The sequence below is a fragment of the Periplaneta americana genome, chromosome 10 (genome assembly GCF_040183065.1).
Source record: "Periplaneta americana isolate PAMFEO1 chromosome 10, P.americana_PAMFEO1_priV1, whole genome shotgun sequence".
Taxonomy (NCBI): Eukaryota; Metazoa; Arthropoda; class Insecta; order Blattodea; family Blattidae; genus Periplaneta; species Periplaneta americana.
In genome coordinates, this window is record NC_091126.1 from 96,603,477 (window position 1) to 96,630,162 (window position 26,686).

The 26,686-nt window shown below is 36.3% G+C and overlaps 2 protein-coding genes across 13 annotated transcripts in view; both read left to right on the forward strand.

The window, feature by feature from the left end:
- Positions 1-26,686, forward strand: part of Ipk1 (Inositol phosphate kinase 1) — a 1,778,442-nt gene that overhangs the window by 432,088 nt on the left and 1,319,668 nt on the right. The window lies entirely within an intron of this gene.
- LOC138707916 (protein BTG2-like) lies at positions 24,723-26,464 on the forward strand. Its single transcript, XM_069837961.1, has one exon. The coding sequence runs from the start codon at positions 24,966-24,968 to the stop codon at positions 25,608-25,610; it is 645 nt and encodes a 214-aa protein (XP_069694062.1). The 5' UTR covers positions 24,723-24,965; the 3' UTR covers positions 25,611-26,464.

Below are 26,686 nucleotides of genomic sequence, written 5' to 3' on the forward strand. Positions count from 1 at the left end.
TACATTAACAAATTGTGAGTTATGTAATACACCCCTGAATAGTAAATATAATAATCAACCGAAAACTGGAACATTGTGCCGGCTTTAGGCAAAAGTACGCAAAAAAAAAAATACAGCTTCGCAAAAATAAACACTCGTACTTAGCTTTTTTCTCAGGCAGCCATCTAGCGGTTCAGAAAAGAACTATGTATGTATGTATGTATGTATGTATGTATGTATGTATGTATGTATGTATGTATGTATGTATATATTCAAACTGCAGTGGGTGTATAACCGGTGGCAGTGGTAACTAATTACACTCAATAATGACAATAATAAACTTATTAATTAAAAATACAATTAATAATACTAATAATTAATACTAACAATAATTAATAATGATAATAATAATAATAATAATAATAATAATAATAATAATAATAATAATAATAATAATAACAACAACAACAACAACAACAGGGAATATACTAAATTAAATGAAACGATCACTTAAAATAACATTTGAAATAAATCTAATTTGTATCTTACAACTAAGATCGAACTAAAACCCACGAGTATGATATGTTCATATCTGCACAAGTACCTTTCAAATTACACTCATTTCTCTGTCAACTCACTCACTGCAATGGAACTACGACACATTTCACTGATTCTATCCTGATTTCGCTAACACTTCAAAAACATTTCACTGTTCAAATACTATGCACTGCCACTATAAAATATAAAGCTTCACTAACAGGAACACATTTCACATACACAGCACACTTCACTGACACGACATACTTCTTCACTGATACAACACACTTCATTGACACAACATAATTCTTCACTGATACAACACTTCAATAACAACATATCATTTACACACTTTAAATACTGTGTATAATTACCGTCTATTAGTAAGGTCCTTAAGCCTATTTTTAAATACATTTTTGGTTGTTGGTAAAGCCTTTAGTAAGTCTGCAGGTAAAGCATTCCAGTCCCTGATAGTACGATTGAGAAAAGAAAACTTTCCAGTGTCCGTCCTCTGGCTTCTTTCCCTCAATTTGTATGAGTGGTCGTTCCTTGAAGAGTAATTTGGCGGCTGCAACCTATTTTTTATTTCTCTCCAGGCAGGCTCACCTCTGTATGTTTTGAACAGTGCGCATAATCGAATTCGCGTTCTCCTGTCCGTGAGTGTGTCCCATTTTGATGGTGAATTTTTCCGACAACACTTAAGAGCCCGTTTTTTAATCTATTCCAGTGTCTTAATATGTTCTAATCTGTAAGGATCCCAACATGCAGCACCATATTCCATTACTGGACGTACTAGTGATTTATATGCAATGTCTTTGGATTTATCAGAATCTTTTCTTAGTACCCTCATCACAAAGTGTAACGCTCTCCATGCTTTTCCCGCTGTGTCTGTAACGTGTTCCCCCCAGCTGAGATCGCTGCTAAATGTTATTCCGAGGTATTTACATTTGTTAACTTCCGGAATGGTTTCATCCCCTAACGTATACGATGCGACTATTTTATTTCTTTTCCTTGTAAAGCTGATGGCTTTGCTCTTTAAAGAATTTATTTTCATTTTGTTGGCTATTGCCCAATCGTTTATTCTATTGAGGTCATTCTGGAGAAGAGTAGTATCTTCATGGCTTTTTATGTCCCTGTATACCATACAATCATCCGCGAATAAGCGAACCCTAGACAAGATATTAACTGGCAGATCATTTACAAAAGCCAAGAATAGAAGAGGCCCCAAGACACTCCCCTGCGGAACCCCGGAAGTAATTTCAATTGGGTTCGATAATTCCTCCCCTACCCGTACTCTCTGAGTGCGACAAGTTAAAAATTCCTTGATCCACTGGAGCACTCTGAAGTCTATCCCCGTTGATTGTAGTTTAACCTACAATATATCGTGTGGGACTACATCGAATGCGCGTGAAAAGTCAATAATCACTGCATCTACTTGGCTATTGGAATCTATTCCGTCTTCTAAATCCTGACATACCGTTACTAATTGACTCTCACATGAATAGCCCCCCCCCCCGAAATCCATGCTGACAGTTATGTAACCAATTTGAGTCATCCCAATGCTGCCTGAGATAAGCTGAAATCAAGTGTTCCATCTGTTTGCAAACCACAGAGGTAAGGTTGACCGGTCTGCAATTTTTTGTATCTGAGCGAGACCCTGACTTATAAATTGGCACCACTATTGCATCTTTCCAATCTCGCGGGACAGTACCATTGTTAATTGATATTTCAAATATACGCACTAGATAGGGAATCATGGCTTCCCCTCCCAATTTTAGTACGTCTCCGGCGATACCATCAGGTCCTACTGATTTATGAGTTTTCAATTTACAGATCCTTCTCCTTATGTCCCTAGGCTTGATAGAAAACTGACGCATATTTTCCACTGAAGCTAAGTGTGGTACTATTGTCCTCATCCCAAAAACAGTGGCATAATAGGAATTTAATTCTTCTGATTTTTCGCTGTCCTGTACGATAAATTGATTGCGGTCATTTTTTAGGGGGAGGCTCGAATAGTTTTCCTTGCGCCGTCTCTTCACATATTTGTAAAATTCCCCCCACCCGTTTTGTTCACCTTTGAAAAGTTTGTTTAGGTAATTTTCCTGCCCTATCTTCTTCGCATTAAGCAGTTCTTTCGATAGTTGTGTGAATTTTGTTTGTTTTGCAAGGCTTTCCTTGCGCTGTCTGTAGGATTTCCTTAGTTTTCTTTTCAGTTTCCGTATGTATTTATTATAATATTCCGGATCGGGATTGTTTGATAAGCGTTTAACCGGGATAAATTTCTGTATTCCTGTTAATATAATCTGCTTGAACTCCGCCCAGCATTCTTCTACACTACTGCCCTTTACTACCCAAAATGAGTACTTTTCTCTAAGATAATTTTGGAAGCCTTTTCTGTCCGCTTTGTTATATTGCAAGATATTTTTGTTCTTTTTTCCGCTTTGCTTGTACTTAGCATTCCATAATATTTCAAGAATTACCGCGTCGTGGTCACTAATACCTGGAATCACTTCAATACCTGCGACTATTTCTGAGGGTCTTAAAAGAAATATGTCTAGTAACGAACCTCCCCTTGTCGCCCTGTGGGGGATCTTGGAATGTAGTCTTTCACGGCCGGCGTTATATGGATCGATGTTATCCGGGCTAAAGGGCCGTGGTCTGTTGGCGCTGTTGCAACCAGCCACAGTCCCAGTCGTTACTGGCACGCCAAGGAGATCTTTCCGCTCCCGTGTGCCACACCACTGACGATGTCTGCCGTAACGGCAGACGAAACGTATGGTAGCAACAGCGCCAACAGAGCACGGCTCTTTATCCCGGATAACATCGATCCATATGTGGGAGATATTTGTAGTTTTAATTGTTTGTTTCCCCGGGGTAAAAGACGGTCAGAGCGTGGTGCCGACCACACCACCTCATTCTAGTGCCGAGGTCATGGAAAGCATGGGGCTCTACCTCCATGCCCCCCCAAGTGCCTTCATGGCATGTTACGGGGATACCTTTACCTTTTACCTTTATACATCTGAAGAGTGATTAGTGTAATACGTAGCTAATCAGCGATGTATGCAATGGAGGAGGAAAGGAATTGGCCATCCTAGCACATTATCTCCTGGTCTAGTTGCCTCATAAGTGGTGCCATGTTGGTATCACTTGTGAGGTTTAGACCTGTCTTCGGACAGTTGACTAATCAACATGTTGATAAATGATCTAAGTTCATATCCGAGTTAAAGGAACGAATGCTGTGATGAAAATTAATATAGTAAAAAAAATAAATCAGACACATAGAATGTAACATTTTATTAAAGACATCAATCGTTTGCAACAAAAATAGGTTAATATCACAGTCTACTATATACAGTCGCGAAGCTTGAGGTGTTTTTTTGCAAATCTCGTGATAAAGCGCTCCAAGCGGTTAGCAACTAGAAACAATAGACTGTCCATGGTCGACTTTGGACTGTGTCGTATTTCTGTCGAGTGCTAGCTCGTTGCGTATTTCACATTGATGCTTGTGAAATGTTCGTTATTGATTATAATGAAAATGTTAATGGCTAAAATATAATAATTGGAATAATAGTATCGGACAAGAAGGAGACGTTTGTAGTGCTATAAATTGTAGCATCAGTAAGAGAAAGAGGCCAGAGTTATCCTTTTTCCGATTTCGAAAGCTTCAGAAAGGTTCCTGGGTTTGTATTGTATTGTATTGTATTGTTTCCACAAGAATGCTGTGCAGAAACAAAACTGTTAATTTGAAGTTCTTTGTGACTGTTAGAATACATTATATCCTTAAATTTCACAATGAAATATTTCAGTCTAACCGAAAGGACATTAGATACCGGTTAAAGTTCTGTCACTTAAGGCTGCTAAATTTCCAGAGAAATAAAGGTTAGGTCTACTGTTTTTTTTTTTTTCAGAGGATATATTTTTAATTGTAGCTATTAATTTTGTTATTATTTTTATGTGTTATTTTACCAAGGACGTAGAAAAATTAAGTTTGTTTTAATGAAATTTATTGATCACGTTTTATTTTCAATTCTGGTGGGATTATTATTGCTTAGGCCTACTTTTTTCTTCAAAGGATATGTTTTTAATTATAGCTGTTAATTTTGTTGTTATTTTTATTTTTTGCTTTACTAGACACGTAGAAAAAGTCTGTTACAATAAAATTTATTGATCACGTTTTATTTCCAATTCTGGTGTGATTATTATTGCTTAACCTCATCCCACTTTGTTAACTACGTAAGCCTACACTACAAGTACCGGTACACGTAAGTTACTCCATTAATTAATATTTCCATTATTATTGTTGTAAAGGGAAATGCAAATTAATATTTATTGGTTTCATAGTTAATTATCGCTATAATCTTGAATGAGTGAAGCTATTATAGTAAATTTCAGTTCGTTTTGCACAAACAAAAATTATATTAACTTATTTCTTGCAGGTATCTTCGAGTTTATGGTGGAATTTAATATACTTAATTAAAATAATAAATTAACTTTATGCATATAATATTTCAATAATGGAAGGAAGGTGTTAATTTTACAAAAGAACACGACAACGAAAGTGTAACATATTTTGTCGGCTGCTAGGAGAGAAATCTGCGATGATGAGGCGATAGTAGCGATCCTAGTGGTGGGCAACTACCCATGTTTGCATTTTTACTACATATTGAGCTTCGCGACTATATAGTAGACTGTGTTAATATCCTTTTCCTCATTGGCATTTTTCCTGTGACTGAAATTCTGGCTGATACTTCTCTTATCATGCAGTACATTTCGCGTGACCATATGTGCCAGAGGAATAACAGTTGTTGCATAGATCTTTAGTTTGATTAGTGAACTATGTGATGTATGCAATGACGAGGAAGAGGAACTGGCCACTCTACCCCATTCTCTCCTTGCTTAATTGCCTTATTAATGATGGGGCGTAATTGATGTAAAAATCTCATTTCGGTTGTTTCTGCCTTCCTCTTATTGCTTCTATTCATGACCCAATTTTCACAACTATAGGTCAGCATCGTTCCAACCAGTCTTAAGACTGTTGACTGTACATACATACACATGCTTTACCTTCCTCTTTTAAAAGTTGCAAACAGGCGGCGAGATTCTATGACAGTGTCAGTGTCAATGGGTAAATGAGAGGAGAAACAATTAAAAGGTACCAGAAACGCGTCCTTCCAAGGAAATTTGGGACTGAGAAAAAACTGAACTTATGAGCTCCAAACCTGTTGTCCACTTGCCTCACTTTGATTTTCTCCGTTTATCTGAGAACTTCAGAGAATTTTGAAGGAAAAATCCGGACACAACCTGCGCTCAGAAACTGATTCACGTGAACTCGCAGCGTCATTGCGACGATCGTCGCAGCGCCGCCTCGCACCTCGCGAGGGTCGATTCTTAAAAAACCAGACCTTTATATACGTAACAGCTGTGAGCAGTATGGAATGAAGATAAATGCCAACAAGACGAAGACCATGGCCATAGGAAGAAAAGTAAAGAAGGTAAACTTGCGGATTCCAAATGAGGCAGTAGAGCAAGCGGACATCTTCAAATACTTGCGTGTACTATAAGCAGTAACATGAGTTGCTGCCAAGAAGTCAAAAGGAGAATAGCAATGGCAAAGGAAGCTTTTAATAGAAAAAGGACCTCTGGAGAAAGAACTAAGGAAGAGACTAGTGAAGTGCTTTGTGTGGAATGAAGCATTGTATGCGGCAGAAACATAGACATTACGACGAAGTGAAGAGAAGCGACTAGAAGCATTTGAAATGTGGATATGGAGATGGATGGAGCGTGTGAAGTGGAAACTGTGTTGGAAAGAGTGAATGAAGAAAGAATGATGCTGAAACTGATCAGAAAGAGGAAAAGGAACTGGCTGGGTCACTCGTCGGGAAGAAACTGCCTTCTGAAGGATGCACTGGAAGGAATGGTGAACGGGAAAAGAGTTCGGGGAAGAAGAAGATATTAGATGATAAATGACATTAAGATATTTGGATCATATGCGACAAAGAGAAAGGCAGAAAATAGGAAAGACTGGAGAATGCTGGGTTTGCAGTGAAAGACCTGCCCTTGGGCAGAACATTATATATAGTCGCCCTCGGTAGCGTAGTTGGTATAGCGTTGGCCTTCTATGCTCGATGTTGCGGGTTCGATTCCGGTCGAGTTCAATGGCATTTAAGTGTGTTTAAATGCGCTGGCATGTAAAAGAACTCCTGCGGGACAAAATTTCGACACACCGGCGACGCTGATATAACCTCTGCAGTTGCGAGCGTCGTTAAATGAACAATAATTTAAAAAATATATATAAACTATGTGTATATATACACACATTATATATATATATATATATATATATATATATATAAACTGAAAGTAACAATACAACTGCTGACCACCATTTGGCTAGTAGCTAATTACAGAATTCCACACGTTGGGCAGGATCTCCACGTTCGAGGTGCTGAACACGTTTCACGTGATTTGGATACATTCGTTCTTTTTGTAACGTTTTCCACACTCGCGACTGGGAAACACCAAGACGCCTAGAAATCCTTCGCGTACTAGTACAAGGACCCCGTCTAACCATGAGAACAATGTTTTATTGTTTATTATATATAGATTTAATCGACTTGAAAATATTTGTGAGTGCAGAGAAAGCTACGTATTTATGACCATGTTCCACTACTAGTAGTGTAGTAATTTATTTGTTTGAAAATACGAGCTATTTTTAGTATAAATGGGGAAAACCACACAATATAACCTTTTTAAATTATATTTAATAAATTTACTTTGTGTACTTTCTGATTTCAAAATGGCTTTACTATAATACGTAAAATCCATGGCGCTATAGCCCTTTAGAGGGCCAAGACCGACCACCCGGCTGCTGGCCTCACATCCAAATGCCGAAGCAGAGGTGGACGATCATCCATCCAGAATGAAGGTATCGTGTGGTTAGCACGATGATCACCCCAGCCGTTATAGCTGGTTTGCAAAACCGGATTTTCGCTACCTATCGTAGCTCTCCAAGTGCACCACGATGCTGGGTGGGCACCGGTCCCATACATTGGCCGAAATTTCATGAGAAAATTTCTTCCCCCATGAGAACTCGAACCAGCGCGTGTACATTCTGCATAATTCCTTCAACATCTCTCCATTCCATCATCATTCCATTGTATTCCCCGAATCCGGCTCGCGACGCACGGAGAAGGGCTGACCTAGGGACGTGTAGGGTTGCCTGCCAGGAACCTGGGTACGCAGCAAACCTTATTGTAGTCAGACGGTGTGGCTTTGGGAATGTGCCTAGGTTGAGGGTCAGCACAATTGATCTAATAAAGTGGCAGTACTGAGTCGTCACTCTCCTTGATATTCAGTTCAGTTCAAGCCATTTATTATCATGTCTTACTACAGTACTAATAAATTATTTTTCTATGCGAGTTTTTTTGTGGGATAGTGTAAAGTAAGCTGTTTAGGACAATGTTTCACTAGTAATAAATTATGTAATTTCTAAAAAGTGGGAAGCTTTTGTGGAGAAAATGTAGAGTATAGAGTAATGTGTTTGGAATCATGTTCTCTTGTAATAATTTAATTGTTTAAAATATGAGTTTTTTAAGTAGCATAGTGAAGAGTAGACTATTTATGACCATGTTTTACTAGTAATAAATTAAATGTAAAAAAATGCTAGAGTTGTGTAGGATATTTTGCTAGTGATTAATTGTTTCAAAATAGGAGCTTTTGTAGGACAGTTTAGAGTAAGCTATTTATGACTTCGTCTAGTAGTAATTTAGTTATTCAAACTACAGTTTTCGATTAATAGCCTAGAAAGGAATTGCAAATTTTTTACTCATCAACTGTGGAAACGTGGCTGTGGAAAACCGGCAAACCTACAGCCATGGTGTCTCATGTTAGCTTTTTCTACATCAGCTCTAATAATCTAGCGTTATTGAAGCTGAGAAGAACATATATTCTGTTGCCAAATTCCAAAGAAATTAGTGCCGAACTGAATATGAAGGGAGTTTGAATATAATGAAGTATCACTACTTCCAATATCATAATTACATAGACTTGTAATAAATTTACGGTGAAACGGCTCAAAATACTACTGCAGATGTCCGGTTATATCAGCAACGATTTCCTGACAAGATGGCCACTAAATTACAAACCTTTATATTGCCACCACAGAGGGTTTTGTAAACTGGCTGCTTACTAAAGCATTCCCACAAAAATAGAGCAGAAGATGTTAAAAATGTTTTATTTAACGACGCTTGCAACTGCCGAGGTTATGACCGTATTCCGAATCTCATCGCTGAGCAATCTGATGGCATCACGGTGTTCCGAATTTCAACGAGACGTCACTGATGTTCCATCGGTGTCGCACCGGTTCCATCAGATTGCAGAGGTGGTGGCAGTCTCCATCAGCAGCCATCAGAGAATCTGATTGATTCTTGTATAGGGCGGGAATTATCAGACGAATGATACCGTGCACTATTGTGTCATGGCGGTGTGTTCTGCTGTGTTGTTTGCAATGAGCACAACATAAAAACTATATGTTAATGGCTTATGAGCGAACATGTCAACGACCAGTTATTACTATCGGTTCAAGAAATAAATTGTTTATGCTCTCTTTCCATTGAACGAGATGACAGTACGGAAATTTCGCAAAATCTTACTAGCGTAGCACAGACAACAACTTGTACAGCCACCATGACAGCCATCGAACCTTCCAGCAGTTTTGTTCCTATTTCGCTGCAGCGTGACGTCATTGTTGTCCACCGGTACGGCGAGATTCGGAATACGCTGTATATCAGCGTCGCCAGTGTGCCGGAATTTTGTCCCGCAGTTCTTTTACATGCCAGTAAATCTACTGACATGAGCCTGTCATATTTAAGCACACTTAAATGCCATCGACCTGGCCCGGAATCGAACCCGCAACCTCGGGCATAGAAGGCGAGCGCTATACCAACTGCGCCAACCAGGCCGGCTACAGCAGAAAATGAGGAACAAATTTTTAATCATGTAAATGAACACTTCAGCGGAAATAATCGATAAATATTATTGCTATTATTATTATTATTATTATTATTATTATTATTATTATTATTATTATTATTGTTCTTGTATTGTTGGGCATTTAATCTGGAAACAGCTGGTAGTCCAGACCCTGATGAACTGTTCATTGCAGTCAGATAATAATTTTATATGTTTATTGGACTTTGAAGTGGCTGTATACAGTCAAGGATAGGAGTATAAGCACATCAACAGAATACAGATTTACAAATTTATATTTCACTCTATTATACATATTATAACATTGGAACTAAAAATATATTAATCTCCACTCCTGTAAATATAAAATAGGCCTAATATTTTAGAAATCAAACTAAAAGTTACTTTTAACACAGAAAATAAAATAATTGTTCTTTGTGTCTCTGATAATGGTGGGCACAAGTATAAGCACAGTACAATTTTGGTCAGGTTTTTTTACTTCCACTCGCAAAATGATCACTCATTTCGTACTTCAGTGGCTTCCCTTTTCTTTGAGTAACCATCTTAAGCCGTTGCATGGTACCTAAAAGCTTATCAATGACTTCAGCCTCCAATTCTCGCCACTCTTTCGGAAATGCGTGATTCCAAAACTCGCTCAGTTCATTTGGCCATTTTTATGATTTATAGATTTATATGATTATGTTTGAGACCTCTTATCATTATATTTTAACCCTCAACTGTATCTATGGGTGCTATTCATAGACATTTCGCAGCACGCGCTACGAGCGTACTAAGCTAGTCCCGGTTATCCACTGGTTACTTGTACAGAATTCAAATCATATCCTATCGCTAACACTGTTTATGAATACGAAAAACGCTGATCATCCACCGGAAGCCCGCGCTAAAAATGTCTATGAATACGGCCCTATGGGTCAATATAGACCCATATGGCTAGATATCATAATGTAATTTTAAAAGCAATACCAGGTGAGGGTTAAGCTTGTTTTCTTCCAAAACAACGCCAAAACTTGTCTAAAAGTTTGTATTATTGTGCATGTCACTTGAAAACTCGCTCAGTCCGCAAACCGGTGGATAAACGAACTAGCCCAGTCCTTTCATAAATATGGACTGAACGTCTTGTGTTTCTTTTACAAAAATTCGTGTTAACAACCATTTTGACCGCAGGTATTCAATTATCCAAAAACATGTATAGATGGAGTCAATTAATATCCACACAAATAAGATTAACTTCCCTTTTCTGGATTCACATAAAATGTATCATTTGCATAATCCTATAATTAAGACGTTTGACTACAGTTATGCATTTTATAGTTTAAGTAGATACATTTTATTAGTTTTACACAAATTTTACAAAATTGCTGTACATATATTGAGGTTATTCCACGACATCTATCATTCAATTAACAAGCTTATTGATACTCAACTATCCAATGAGAATCATAGTCTATGCACCGATAATTAAAAGAATGGTGCTAAAAATTAATACCTATCAGTATTTTATCATACTTCCATTTATTTCATTCTTATCATGTCTGCTTTCTATTCGATTATTTCTCTCGGAAGTTATTAGCGTTTGGTACGAAGCGCTAAGGCGCTAAGCAAATATGGCTAGATTTGAATCTGAAAATATAAAGACAGAATAAATGAAGCTATAGAGGATTTAACACCAACGAACACTAAAGAAATAAATGAGGGTAAAAGCTTCAGTGTAGGGATTGCTACGGGATACAACGCGGGAAATCACGTGACAGCCGAGATTGTGAAACAGTGGATTCTGGGAAGAGGAAAGCTGATTGCCGCTTAAGGTAGCAGAAGGAGAAAAGTAATTGGTGATTCATAATAATAACCATCATCTTCGATTGCAATTTTCGACGAATACTAGACTTTACGTATGCAGAGGAGAACCGAGTCTTCCCTACGCTCAGTTTTGCCGAAAATGAGTTCACAATAGAATTAACATTTTGAAATATAGATAAATGAAACCTATTTCACAATGAAATCTTATATTATAACCTCAAATGTTTACCCATGAATTCCCATTTTTCTGTAGTCTGGTATGTAGCCTATTTATAATCTCTGCTTTCACAGGAAAAATATTTGAATGCGCTCATATAATAGGATCTAGTTTTTCGGATAGGATTTATTTAGCTGAATTTCACACGTACAGAATTGTTTTCACCTATAATTAAATTTCGCTTTTATACTTTTAAGCTCATGTTTATTGTCATGGGATAATTATTTCTCGACCTGCAATCTCGAAATAATTATCATGACAACAAACATTCATTAAGCTCAAATAAATTACAGGAAAACTATCAGCACTTGTGATATTAGTATTGATCATATAATATTATTTTTCTGTTTATGAAATTCGGAATTTTGAAATGATATGTCACATTAGATTATAATATTCTTCAATGGTTTACTCACATAGGACTATAATAAATGTATTTATGGCAAGAGATGGAAATCCTATAACATGGACCGCTCTTCTCTAAGGGTTTTGATTTCCTAAGTTGGCCAGGTTGAGGCCTGGCGACTTTTATAATTTTGTAAAATTTAAGAACGAGAAATAGAAATGAAGTTTACAGGGAAAGAACGAGCTTTGTCCACTGTAGCAAATTGTTTAGAGGACAATTTAAAGTCTGTATTTAGCTTATTCTTTCCTTATATGCCATATACACAGGGTGGCCCACTTAACTCTTTCACCTCCGATAGCGTATGAAATAATTCTGATATACACAAACCGACAATTTCGATTTAAATTTCATCAGAGGGGACATCTGATACACGTAATATATTTTTTGTACATGAAACAATTTTCAAGATACTAAGAGTCAACTTTCTTCTATTAAATGGGAATCAACTATGTTTTGTATTGCAAATGTTGCGTTAGCACTGTGTAATAACTGACTACTTTACAGATTGTTTGAATATCACCGGTAAGAGTAAACATAAACAATGTGTGACGCACTCTTCCTTATGCCTAGTTCATAATGTTGACGTAATTGAAAATAGAACACATCCATAGTACTGTACACTACCCAATACAACCCTTATTTCTTCAGTTCTATACTGGACAGTCGCACAATAATACATCGGCGAGAAAACTGACTGCACACCTGAAATTTTGTGTTTTTGTTTTTGAGAATGTTTATTTTTTATTGTACACTAATTTTATGTCTCACTTCACCATGTGCAATATTTCCATAGTATTAAAATGTACAGTACATTGTGATTTAACTGACGCAAACTCCCCCTGTTCGATCCTTGGTCAGACATTGCTTATGTTTACTCTTAAGCGTTGGTTTTTCTGAACCGACGCATGCGACGGGCGAGGGGGACTAAACGAGAGATACTGAGTGGTTTCTGTAACTGCAAGATACGAGGTCTGCGTACCTCGCAGCCATAGAAACCACTCACTATCTCTCGTGTAGTCCGGATTTGTGCGAGCCGGGCCTCGGATCTCACATGTCGCATGCGTCGGTTCAGAAAATCCAAGGCTTTACCGGTGACGTTCAAACAGTCAGTAAAGTAGCCAGTTGTTATTAAACAAAGCTAACACATCATTTGCAATACAAAACATAGTTGCTCCCCATTTAAAAATAAAAAGTTGGCTCAACTATCTTTACAATTATTTCATGTACAAAAAATACATTACGTATATCAGATGTCCCCTACGATGTAATTTAACTTGTAGTTGTCGGTTTGTGGATATCTGAAATATTTCACATTCTATCGGAGGTGAAAATGTTAAGTGGGCTACCCTGTCATATACTTAGACTGTTCACATTATCACAATGTTCCATTCATAGGATTTAACTGCATGGAGTCCTACTCCACACAGCATGCATAACTAATTTTTGAAAAAAAAAATAAGTGGACAAAACTCGTTATTTCCCTGTACCCTTCAAATAGTTCAGCATATCAACCGTTGAGAGCAGAAGTGGTGTAAGTAAAAAATGGGTAATGAGGGTTAAAGTAAACTATCTGTAAAATACAGCGCCGGAGAGGAGAGAATTTTTCTCCGATCCATTACTCTTTCATCTTATGATGACGCAGAATATCTGCATGGAAATATCATATGTACTTCGGTACATTAAAATAATATATATGATATGCGTAAATCACTTCGTGATTTAAGACGGCGCTTATTCCGTCGGATCCCGGCCAACTAGTCACTCATAACGAGTGCACCTCAGCACATTTGTGGACTTCGGTCCTACGTTCATAGACATCTATGACGTAGTGCAGAGAGCGGCCACTAGAGGGAACCCAAGAGTTGGAGCTTAATCTGAGACGATTCTGTCCGACGCCGGGGTGGTATCCGGTGTGGCTTAGTGGATGAAGCATCAGCACGTAGAGCTGAAAACCCGGGTTCAAATCCCGGCGCCGGAGAGAATTTTTCTCCGATCCATTACTCTTTCATCTTAGTTCTGATTAAGCTGTCATCATTTGTTTTAGAGAGTGTGCCACTTAAATGCTGCCATTATTGTTGTAGATTAATATTGTTAATTTATGTTTAGTTTTATCTATATTTTACTTGTATTTGTATTTCTGGTGGAAGAGAAAGCCTATTGGCCTTAACTCCGCCGGAAATAAATAAATAAATAAATAAATAAGTAAATAAATAAATAAACAAACAAAATAAATAAATTAAATAAGTAAATAATATATTTATTTGTAAATGTCAACATATACTGTATATATATATGTATATATATAGCCTATGTATATATATATATATATACTGTTTAGTAATAATTTACCTCACTAAAACAGTTCATGGGAACGACGAATAATTAATTAGTTTTAAAATGTCTTGCAAAATATTTTTCGAAAGAAAAATAGGTACAAATAATTATAGTTAGGCGTATTGTACCACTTACTAATATACACACTTCATGGAGATGCAATTAACAGTTGAAAATTAGCACAGCAGACATTTTAGGTACAGTATATTTTTACTTACAATGACTTTAAAAAAACTGTGTGATTCCGGAAGCAATAGGATTTTGGAGATTGTCTTGGAAATGAAGTTCACAATTTTGTACTCCCATTTCTTTATAAAACTCCACAAATAAATTCAAGTAAGAACTATAATTATAAGAAAACCATAAAGCGTACAGATTTGTTTAACATTAGAACGCTATTTTTGTTTCTCATATAGCCTATAGTACAATCAAATTAATAATGAAATAGGAATTTCCCACATTTGTATTACAGTTTTTCACAGATAGTCGAAGCTTTATTTTGTGGCTTAATTTCTATTAATCATAATAAAAGTAACTTATTTCGTGAAGAATATCCTTTTTTTTAACTTCTTCCAATAGACCTGCGTTTTATTTCCGCGTCTTACGAAGAAATGCGACAATATTGTGGTGCTGGGAGATTTTGACGGATATACTTTTCCTGAATAAATGATACAGGAAGTTTTTCTTGGAATATATATGACTGTGTGTGTGTGTGTGTGTGTGTGTGTGTGTGTGTGTGCAGTCTTTCCTTCTCATAGACTATTGACAAATATGAATTACTCGGAAAAAAAACAAGCTGTATTAGAACAAAATTCCATAGAACGGTAATTTGCTAAAAATCGTTTCAAAATTCTTAAGGATTTATTCGCACAAAATAAATAGGAACGAGTAAAACAATGTAGTCGACAAGACCACAGGGGTCTGGTCTGGTTATACTGCCCGACACAACTTTACTTTACAACTCGTTTACTAGACACTAATTGCCGAAAATCACAATTGTTCGACAACAGAATTTCCCGACAACACCTTAAGCTCGACAATAATGAACTTCAGGTGCGTCGTGTATTATAATTGTCTTGCAAAGTAACTGACATTGATTATTAAAATAATTATTATTACTATTCTTATGAGGCTACACATTATCGAAACTTGAAAATTAAAATGTTAAAACAAATTTACAACTAACACTCCACAGAGAGAATGTAAAATTACAGTTGAATATTGTGAGCCATTCCACGCAAGTAATCCAATATATTAGTATTAGTATTTAGTATTTATTTATTTAACCTGGTAGAGATAAGGCCGTCAGGCCTTCTCTGCCCCTCTACCAGGGGATTACAACTATAACATGAACAATAAGATTACAATTAATATTAAATTTACAATTACAATTACAATAAAAATTAAAGTACGACAAGAATACCTGATTAATGAAAGCTAGACATTTTATCATAGAAATTAAGAACAAAGAATATTTTTGAATTTACTAAATTACAAATTAAACCTACAATAACAAAATTCTATAGTGATGAAATTACCGGATATTGAAATATTTTGTGATAGATTAAGAGAACTATTTACAAGAAACCATGTCTGAACGAGTCTCAATTACTGACCAAGTGCCTAGTAAGTTTGCATTTGAATTCAATTTTATTTCGACAGTCCCTGATGCCAGCAGGTAACGAATTCCAGAGTCTTGGCAGGGCTATTGTGAAAGAGGATGAGTATGAGGAGGTTCGATGGGATGGTATTGTTAGTATTGTTTCATGGCGAGAGCGTGTGTTCAGATTGTGGTGGGAAGAAAGGTAAGTGAAGCGAGACGACAGGTACGAAGGAATAGAAGAGTTCAAGATTTCGAAGAGAAGGAGAAGTGAATGTAAATTTCTTTTCTTATCTAGTTTAAGCCAACCTATTGCTTCCAGGGATGGGGTAATGTGATCATATTTACGAACATTGCTTACAAAACGTACACACAAATTATGAGCACGTTGAAGTTTCGTTTTGTTGTTGCTGGAAAGATCAGTCAGTAAAATGTCAGCATAGTCAAAATAGGGAAATACAAGTGTCTGCACAAGGGACTTTTTTAAGCAAGAGGGAAGATGAACATTTATCCTTTTTAGCACATGAATAATAGAATATACTTTTCTGCAGGTTTCTGTGATTTGCATGTCCCAGTTGAGATTATTATCCATGTGAATGCCAAGATTTTTTACTGAAGAACTGAAAGGGATATGCACTGTACTTACTTTAACGGGGGAAATGTCTAGGTGCTTTACAGCGTCGGTTTGCCGTTTGTGTCCTAATATGATTGCTTGTGTCTTTCCAGGATTGATATTAAGATGGATATATAGTTCTATTGTTGCTGTCATTGTAGATGTTAAGAAGTCATTTTTCACAATCGACATAGACTATTGCTTTTTCGGTGGCGTAGCAGACATTCCACGGATAAAGTCTTCGGTTCTCTTTTTCACTTGATTCACTAATTTAATTTACAATTGTGTATACGTCAACATGAGATTACCAGCCAAGGATTCGAGTCTTCTATGACAAGCCTCAACTTTATTTTCAGTTCTTCGAAGTCCTGTGTCCATTTGATCAGTTAGGGCTGTATTCATAGACATTTTTAGCGCGGGCTTTCGGTGGATTATCAGCGTTTTTCGTATTCATAAACCAGTGTTAGCCATAGGATATGGTTTGAATTCTGTGCTAGTAACCAGTGGACAGCCGGGGCTAGCTTAGTACGCTCGTAGCGCGTGCTGCGAAATGTCTATGAATACCACCCTTACTGACTAAAACGATGGACGATATAACGGCTGTGATCTTTCGCGTCCACGCCGGCGCGGCGTCAGTCTTTCACATAATTTCCTTCGAACCAGCTGTAAATCGGATAAGCATATTGTGACAAAGTTTCATCGAGTTCGTCGAATGCGTCTGGAATATCTGAAGGGGGAAGAAAAGTCAATGCTATAATAATTCTAATTTCTATAATGAAATAAACTTCACCGTATTTCTTTCTTCAATAAGTAGCCACCTACAACAAGCTCGGGATGTCCTCAGTTAGATGGACTAAATAGCAGAAAACACCAGTGGATGACATGTATACGCTTACATCATCCATGATAACGGAAAAGTGGTTTTGGGCGTGTCGTGTGCATGTAGCAAATTCTTCTGAAATATTTGATGGATTATGACCACCCTCAATATCTGTGAATCAAGCACATGAAGCATTATAATATTTTAGTAAAACTTAGCAGATCTTTATTTGAAATCAAAAACACAAACCGACGAAATACTTACATAAGGTGAAGAGATAAACGAGATGAGTTAGGCAATATATTCTCAGACTCTTATATTTTGGGAAAATTAAGTATTATATGAGCGGTTCAGAGCAGAAGTGGTGTAAGTCAAAATTGGGTAATGAGGTTTAAAGTGAAAATTCTGTAAAATACAGCGCAAAGTAACAATTAATATATTCTTCGTGCTATTCACTGACTACTAATAGATTAAATAAATTGAACATTAATTCCTGCTTTGCGCTGTATTTTACAGAATGTTTACTTTAACCCTCATTACCCGGGATATTCCCGTAAAATTTCCGAATAAATACTGTACTTTTCCAAAATGGGAGTGTCCTGACTCATTCATTCTCCCAAATACTAGTTTCCCGCATTAAATGTTATGTTCATTAAGAGACTAAAATTGAATTCATGATACATACTGTATGTGTTTAATGTCATCTGTGTTGTCAGCATTGCAGATTAATTCCGTTAGTAATCGGTTGTGTCAATTTCCACAGATGTTATATTTTGTCCAGTGGATTTATTAGTAATTAGTAGATTTTCATTTCTTTCCCTATTAATATTCTCTATAAATTTTCATTTTCGGAATGTATTCCCAAATAACTGCCTCCTACTAGGTTGTGAGTGATCATGGGCTGTTTGTGTCAGATTATTTTTCGCATTTTCAGCTTGCGTGGGCTCCTATTTCTGCGCATGTGAATGTGGAAACTGAACTAACTTTTGTTATATCGATGGCTGAGAACCAGACTGTTCTAAGTCCAACTTTTTATAAGAAAGTAATCTGTGTTTCTTTGTGTTCCAGTTCTTGTCTGCATATATGAATCGAACAAAATTGTATATATTCCTCTCCATAAGCTTGGTATGTAGCTATTTCAAATTGTTTCATGAAGCTTTGAATCTCAGGAGCTTAAAATAGCTCTCCTGAAAAAAAAAAAAAATTAGTAAAATGGACTTGGAACAGTCTGGTTCTTGGCCATCGATATGTCAATATTTTCAGTTTATCCTGCAGCAATAGCTGCGCTCGGGCCTGAATTCGAATACTGCTTTAGCTAATTAGCTAGTTCAGTGTTCCAAACTTCAGAGTCATTCTATCAAATACGATTTCGCTATCACTAATTCCATGGATGCTAGATAACCGCGCAATTGTTTCTTGAGTAAGAAAAGTAGGCCTATATTTTCTATCACAACTGAGTTAATCTTATTTCTTAAAACGATTACAAATATGTAAAATTTCATTTGTGCGAGATCGTGCGTATTTGCTTGCTTTCCGCACAAAACCAATACGCGGTAAGTGTGAAATACCACATTCAGTATTCCCAACGTAACACACATAACACTTTCCCTCTTCTTACCGCTTAAGCGCCATATTCATTTTACTGCTTTAGGCTTTTAACATATTATTTTTAGAGACGTTTAACATAGTAATAATTATAAATTGGAAACTTACCACTGCAATTTCACCTAAATTGCACTGTTAATTATTGTTTTTAATTATTTGCAAAAATTAAGTAAACTCTACAACACCACAAAAGTTACTGCATTTGTAATGCAAGTAACATTAAGGAAGCTGTGAAAAAATCAACAACATTCCAGATGCCGATGTTATTACTGCAATATGTTATATAAATAATATTGTTAAAATATTTAAATGAAAAATAAATTATGACATAACCTTACCGTTTGTTTTAAGTTCGCATTTATAGACTGGGGAAAAAAAAGACAAACGTATATCACGGCCTGCTGGAATATAGTAAACACAGAAAACATTTTATAGCAACATTGTTGAAGATAGATATTTTAGTTTTTAAAAGTTTCCGTCATTGAACAGAAACCAAGATGGAGATTTCATTGCAACTAATTAGAAATTCCTCTTTCAGGTATGTAATAAAACGATCTTCGCACAAAATAATGTACGATACACGAGCGGTATGTTTGTTTTCATGTTCTCGGAAATTAAAAAAGCTCAAATACGTTTCGCTTTTTCAATCTTTTCCTCGAACATGAAAACATCAACATACCGCTCTTGTAACGCATATTACTATTAAGTTCAGAATGATTATTATGTTTATTTTCCTACTTAGGTAAAATTTTCAGATGATTTGAAAGAACACCATTAATGACGTCATGTATTTTAACTATATTTAAGTTCCCCTTAGCAGGATATCTGGAGTATTAACAAAAAAGAAAAATACTGGAAACAGTGGCGTAGGCAGGGCGGGGTCTCACCGCGCTGAAGCCCCCCCCCCCATTTTCAGGAAATATTTTGAATGAGCTTAGATTTAAAACATGAAAAAGCAATCTACCATTGGTGTTCCGAGTGCGACATTGAAATAAAAATATTGTTTGTTTCTGCTGATATGTTCCAACATTTACAATAACTAACTCTTTATATTTCTGACAAATTATTTTAAATGGATCTACGTTTTTTTTAATCAAAGAAATTAAGGAGCTACCATTCCCAACAAAATATCTAGATAAGTAATTTATTTAAGATCGACGTCTGTTTATTCACTCTGAAACGATGGAGGATGGATTTTGTTTTATAAAAACTTTTCGGGAATATAAATTTATTTTAAATTTCGTAGTGTTAAACAGTAATTATTATTGCCATTTAGATATGTTCCATGTAAGTTATGGACAAATTTTCCAAGTGGAGGTCCCAAATTTGCCAAGTGATGTTTCGAAATCTTAGCCTCACCCAATCTTACATTCCTGGCTATGCAACTGGCTGAAAATACACTTATTTAATGAAATTTAATGTAATAGTATAAAATCACTATTTAAAGAAATTCTGAAGACAGCCTGGTGATAATGGAATAGACCTATGACTAAATGAGATCCGTTGAAAACCAATTTACGGATATCCACAACAGAGGCAGAATGCAACTTCCGTAATGAGACAAAATACCTTTAATAAATACACCATTTCTCAGCGCCGTTGCAGTCAAAATAATTATTGTAATTTTGTATTTATATAAGAATATGCAAGATAAATATTTATTTACGTACTTCTGAAGAAAGTTTTTCATTTGCTTGGCATTACGTTAGAAGTAGGGTATAGCGTTTGAGTTTTAATGCTAGAATAATATAATAAATTAATACATTTCACGTCACTAGAAATGAAGCCGATCGCCGGCCATCTGCTAGTCATTATGTGTGCTTTCCTCCTTCCCCTCTTCACCACTCCTGTATACTTAACAACCTTTCCCCCTCCGTCGGGAGAGCGATGTTGCCATATCGGTATGTTGTTTCTCCTTGGATTTGTATAGAGGACGTTCGTGACTGTGAGATCCTGTACTTACAACAAAAGAAACCGTAATTCCAAGCTACATATCGTTGTTATATTTACTTGTAACGTATATAATATGTATATAAAACACGCTATAGAGAGTATTAAAGCTGTAATTGAAGGCAGTGTTATGAGCCAAGTTAACAATTGACAAACTGTGGAACTCAAATATTGTAGTAAAATGTATACTGTAATCTAATACCAAAACTAACATAATACAAAAATCTATTTTTTCTTACCAACAATGGTAATGGCTGGGATTTTCAAAGAAATTTGATCTATTGTCATTTATGTACTTTCATCCTTGTCTTTTATGTATTTTCATCTTATATCATTCAAAAATAATTATCCCTTATTAATATCGCCATGAAAATGCATATGCTTAAGTGATCAACAAATTTGATGATAATGTTTTACTAATACTGATCATTTAGCCACCGACTTTAAGCTCAGGGGTTAGTTAGGTATACTTTTGCTCCAAGATTGAACTGGACTGATTGCTTGGTTGAGTTTATTCTGAGATTTTCCTACGTGTAAGTTGAATGTCAGGCAATCACATAGCAAATCCTCGGTCTCATCTTACTAATAATATCTCGCTATCACCAAAATCATCGACGTTAGATAATCGCGCACTTAATACAGTGTCGTGAAATAGCATAAATAATAACACATAATACTTACAGTACTGTATATCGATTAAAGCAGAACACTCATTGCTGCATGGAATACCACTCAGAAGAATTAGAAATGGCGATCCGACACAAGTGAATGACATGTAATTGAATTATAAATAGTGTAATATTCTTTAGTAGTATCGTAGATGTTTCTTTTGCAATCATCGTAGTACTGTAAATGACATTTGTTTGGTTCTCTCTTTGTCATGTTTTACCTCGCTCTTTCATAACGACTAAAAATCAAATGCTGTGTAGGAGAGGATGACTAGTTTTTCAAAGGTAATCCGGGACTAAATAAAACCACCTTGTATATGTTGAATTTTGTTTCATAAAACAATAGAAAATTATATATTTATCTACTCATCGTCCTTAGTCTGGAAAATATACTGTGTATTATAGGCTATTATTGTATATTGCTGTCGATAATCTATAACTGATGATCTTACGTCACTTACAGTTATTGAAAACATACTTTGCATACAGAACGTGACACCCCTTGTACTCCGCGTAAATAAGGAAATGCTGATTTAACAGCATCGTTGAATGTTCCCTTTTTCTTGAATTGTTATACATAATGTATTGTTTTGAAAATACTTTTGTATAAACAGAATGACTTTAAAACTCAGAACGCCACAGCATCAATATTATTATGACAAGGAATACTGTAAAATATAAAGTCTTCTGTAATAAAAGCGGGAACGTAGCAATATTTCACGTTCCTCGACGCAAATTGAATGTTTATAGTAACAAGTCACAAGAGTATCAACTTTCCCAATATGGTAATATAGCCAAGATATTTAGCAATGTCTTTTAATCTACGTTTTCGATGTTAATGACGAATTTCTTGTAGCTTAATATTTTAAAATAATTTTACTTCCTTCATGCATACTCCTGTCCGGGGACATTTTCGGGGTCTAAGAATTAAATCCGGTGTCTCCAGAAATCGGGGACGTCTGGTCACCCTAGTGTATGGGGAGAGCATATGTATCATTTGACCAAAAGTAGAGAGGCACACATTGCGGATCTCCTTGGTCGTTTGGTCAGCACGGCACAGGGCCATCCCTGAAACAACACAGGACAGCACATGTCAAAGGACAAATACCCAGATCCGTGAACGGAAGAGAAATCCCTTTCATTACCAACGCCGGGAATCGAACCACGGATCGCTTGAATGGTGAGCGCATACGCTATTCAGAGCCATTGGCTAAACATAGAAGTGGATTAGTTATTTATTTAATATCGTAACAAAAAGTAAGTATTTTCTGAGTTGCGTATGAAAAGTAGGAAGGACATTTCTGAACACAGTGAAATAAAGTTACTTTATCGCACGTGTGCACACTTTATGGCTTGCTCTATTATATTATATCATATCACTTGTTACAAAAACGATGATGATATTTTACTATTAATGTTAAAATCCGATTCATAACCTACCCTAACATACAACAGATTCTGTTCTCTTCCAATAGGATATGATTTTAATGTAAGAGTAAATAAATTTATTCTAGAATGTGTGTGTGTTTCTCGGTAATCGTGCTGAGAATCTTTCCACTCCTGAAAAATGTTGCACTTTACTCACAAGTTGCATCAAATAAATTAAACTGCAATATCCAAATAAGAGGGAAAGAAACTGGCCACCCTACCACATTATCCCTTGGCCTAGTTGCCTCATAACTTCATAAGTGGTGCCTTCTTGGTGATTGATTCAACAGCTCTATGTTATTACTAGAATATTTTACTTGCAGATATGAACTAACTACTTTATTAGACAAATTTAGTATAAATGTTGACTAATGAATGGTCTTTGCTTAGCATATTATATTATGAGCTTCTCGTTAAAATCCGTTTACAAGGAATATCAATCTCTAGCAGATTTAGTGGGATTGGTGTTGGAAAAAAACAGCTCTGTGTGAGATTTTCTCTATCTTCATTCTATCATTACTCCATAATCTCCGAAACATCGATTTTTAATTGCCTTTATTCTCAACAGGGCATTAAATAATTACCTACCGTGTTAGCTGGCAACGTTGCTTCTCCTCTCCTCGCTTTCCATGTCACTCCACAAACCATTGAGAGAGAATGCTAGACGATGAGAAATGGCGTGATCTGAGGGTGGGGAGGGGAATTTGTTATTGAAGTCTCCCCTTATTTCTCCTCTCCCTTGTTGCCATATTTACCCAGGTTTTAGAAACTTTCTTATTTTCTTGTGTGATAAATATTGGACACGAATGAAACGTGTATACGTGTGAATATCCTTATATATGATGCACGACTATATTGAATTAATGTTTCCATTCTGAATCGCTAAGCGTCACTTACGTTTCTGAATTTATACGTTCATCGTCGTTGCTGAAAACATTGGAAATGTTTAACCATATGAAGTCGTATGCATACGTAAAAGAGGAGAAGATGAAAATGAAAGGTTAAATTACTTTATTCTACTTAATTGGCTTTAAATTTGAAAAAAAAAAAGTTGATATCTGTGTATTATTTAGTAATTATATTCTTTTTATTAGAATAGTTTAAATTATTATTAATTCTGATATTCTGTACGTAATAAATTGTATGCATTTATACTTTTATTCATGTTATGTTTTAAATTCTACGTAAAAATTTAATCCCGGCATTTATATATACATCTTTGGTCCGTTCCTGCCTCGCTTTTGTAAGTATTTTTAAAGCAATAGTAAACACCGCATTTCTTATTTTCAGGCACTCTGTAGTTCATGATACATTACTCTTTATCCATTTATGATACTAATTAGTGAGATAGTGTTAACGCAGTTTACATAATTATATATATTGATATCAACATTTCTGTTTTAGTGCATGTATGTGTTACTACCAGACGATAATTGCTTGATAACTTACATAGACTCACTATAAGTCAATAATTTTAGTTTCCTCGTAATATTTGATTTACTATCAAAATATTTATATAACATTTTTGGTGTAAGGTATTAGTTACGTTATTCTAAGATCGCGTGTTATTCGCGAGCTTAATTATACCTTGTTTAATTTCGAAATATCACAGCAACTTGGGGGACCAGACTTATTTCGAGCTAGTATAGTAAGAGGAATTTTCGATATATTGGCAACACTGCATGTTAGCTTTCCGACTTTGTTTACTAGAACATATGAGAAGTACTGCGATGTTGGGGAAGCGTTGCTAGGTGGGAACAGGGAGTCTGCTATTGGCCGTTGTACGCGTGACGTAACTGGTTCCTTATTCAGCTATGACGTGGACGCTCTCGTTAGAACAAAGCCACCGCACTATTGCAGACGCGAGTCAGAAGGAAGTTAGAAAGTAGAGAGAACGGTTGTGTGAAGTGTGTGTTAGGCTGTGCGCGAGTAGATATTCTGTAGATGTGTTCATGTAAATATATTATGCGTGCAAATTAGTGTTTTCATTACATTCAGAAATAAATTAGTAACAAGTACAAATATGCGTCTTGAAATTCACTCGGCTGCAAACTTCTTGGTGCATCTCCTACGACTGCATCATAATGGTCTGACTGATTCGCAACTCGAAATGTTCAAGTCTTCGTTAACGGACGTTCTGCGGAGGCGATATCAGGAGCACTGGTTTCCGGAGAAGCCAACCCGTGGATCTGGTTATCGCTGCCTCAGGATCAACGGTAAGATGGACCCTGTGATCGCCCAGGCTGGAACTGCCGTTGGATTGCCAGCGTCGTACCTTCACAGCCTTTTTCCTTCGGAGCTCACAATGTGGATTGACCCGTCCGAAGTGTCATACAGGATCGGTGAAAATGGTTCCATCTGCGTCCTCTATGAGGAGTCCAGTCCCGAACAGGATGCGGAGGATCTGAACATGGAGAGGGTGATTAAGGCTGATAATTGTGGTAGTAACAGCAGCAACAACAACACCACTACCACTATTACCACTACAACCAACAACAACAACAACAACAACATTACAACCAACCCCACCAGCAGCAACAATAGCAACAGCGGCGGTAACTCCAGTTCATCTTCCGGCTGCAAGGAATCCATGAGGACGATGGAGTTCTTTTTGGACCCTCGAGGAGTTCAGCCGTTCGAGCAGCTGGCGGCTTTTGTGTCCAGTTGAGCGAATGAGAACATTCCCCCATCCTATCCTGTTAATCTCCCCACCGTCCACGATTGACGATGTACCTATCCCACACCCTATCTCATTTCCCGCCGTAACCCTGCCAAAATTTTAAAGGCCCTTGTGATCTCATTGAAGAAATTGAACATGTCCCTATTTTTATAGTATCCATTGAATTCTTACCGCACAGCAAGTGACCACTAGGTAAAGAACGGTATAATCAGGGACCAAAGCCATTGTTGTACAGTACATGCTTGACTCAACGAAACTTTTTTTTTCATATATTTGTACGATTGAGTGTGTGTTTGAATTTGTAATGTAAGCTAGTGGACGTGCGATCAAATGTTCTACATGCACTGTGATGTGAAATGAAATAAAGGGCTGACTGTTTGACAGGGTAAAAGCGACATGTACTTATATTAAGTTTTTATTATAAAAAAATATATATATACACACATATACGAGTTTTAACATGACTGCCATAAAGGAAAAGTAGGGTCCTTTAATAAGCTTAGAGATAAAAATTGAGAGATGTGAGAAGACTGCAGTGAAAGGACTATTAACTTTTCAGTAAAAGGTACAAAGCTGGGAACAGCAGTCTGTGATTTAAAGTTTTCGGTTGCAGTATTTTTTATGTTAGTTCGATGGAGCTAACTCAGATTTCTAGTAAGTCATGCTTCAGTTTGCTTTCTTTCTAATGAGTCAAATGAAAATTATATGTAATATTGAAAATTTTTTCAACATTCTATATGTATCATAGGATATTTTGCTTGTACATACATTTTTGTTAAAATTACGTCCATTTCAGTGCAAGCTTTTTTTTGTACAAATAAAGCGTATGTCGCAAAGAAGAATTAATACGTACTTCATTATCCTGCTTTCAAAATATTCCTGTCCGAGGGAGGGGTGCAGTCGAGTAGGTGACTTCGGTAGATAGTACTCGGAATGTAGGCACGTATTATAATGTGAGTTAGTCAGGTAATGTATGCCGATGCCTCACTCTGCAGTTTCAATGCATATTCCTTGTATTTTAATAAATAAAAAAAATTGTGTGGTTAGGAAGTTTGTGTTCGATT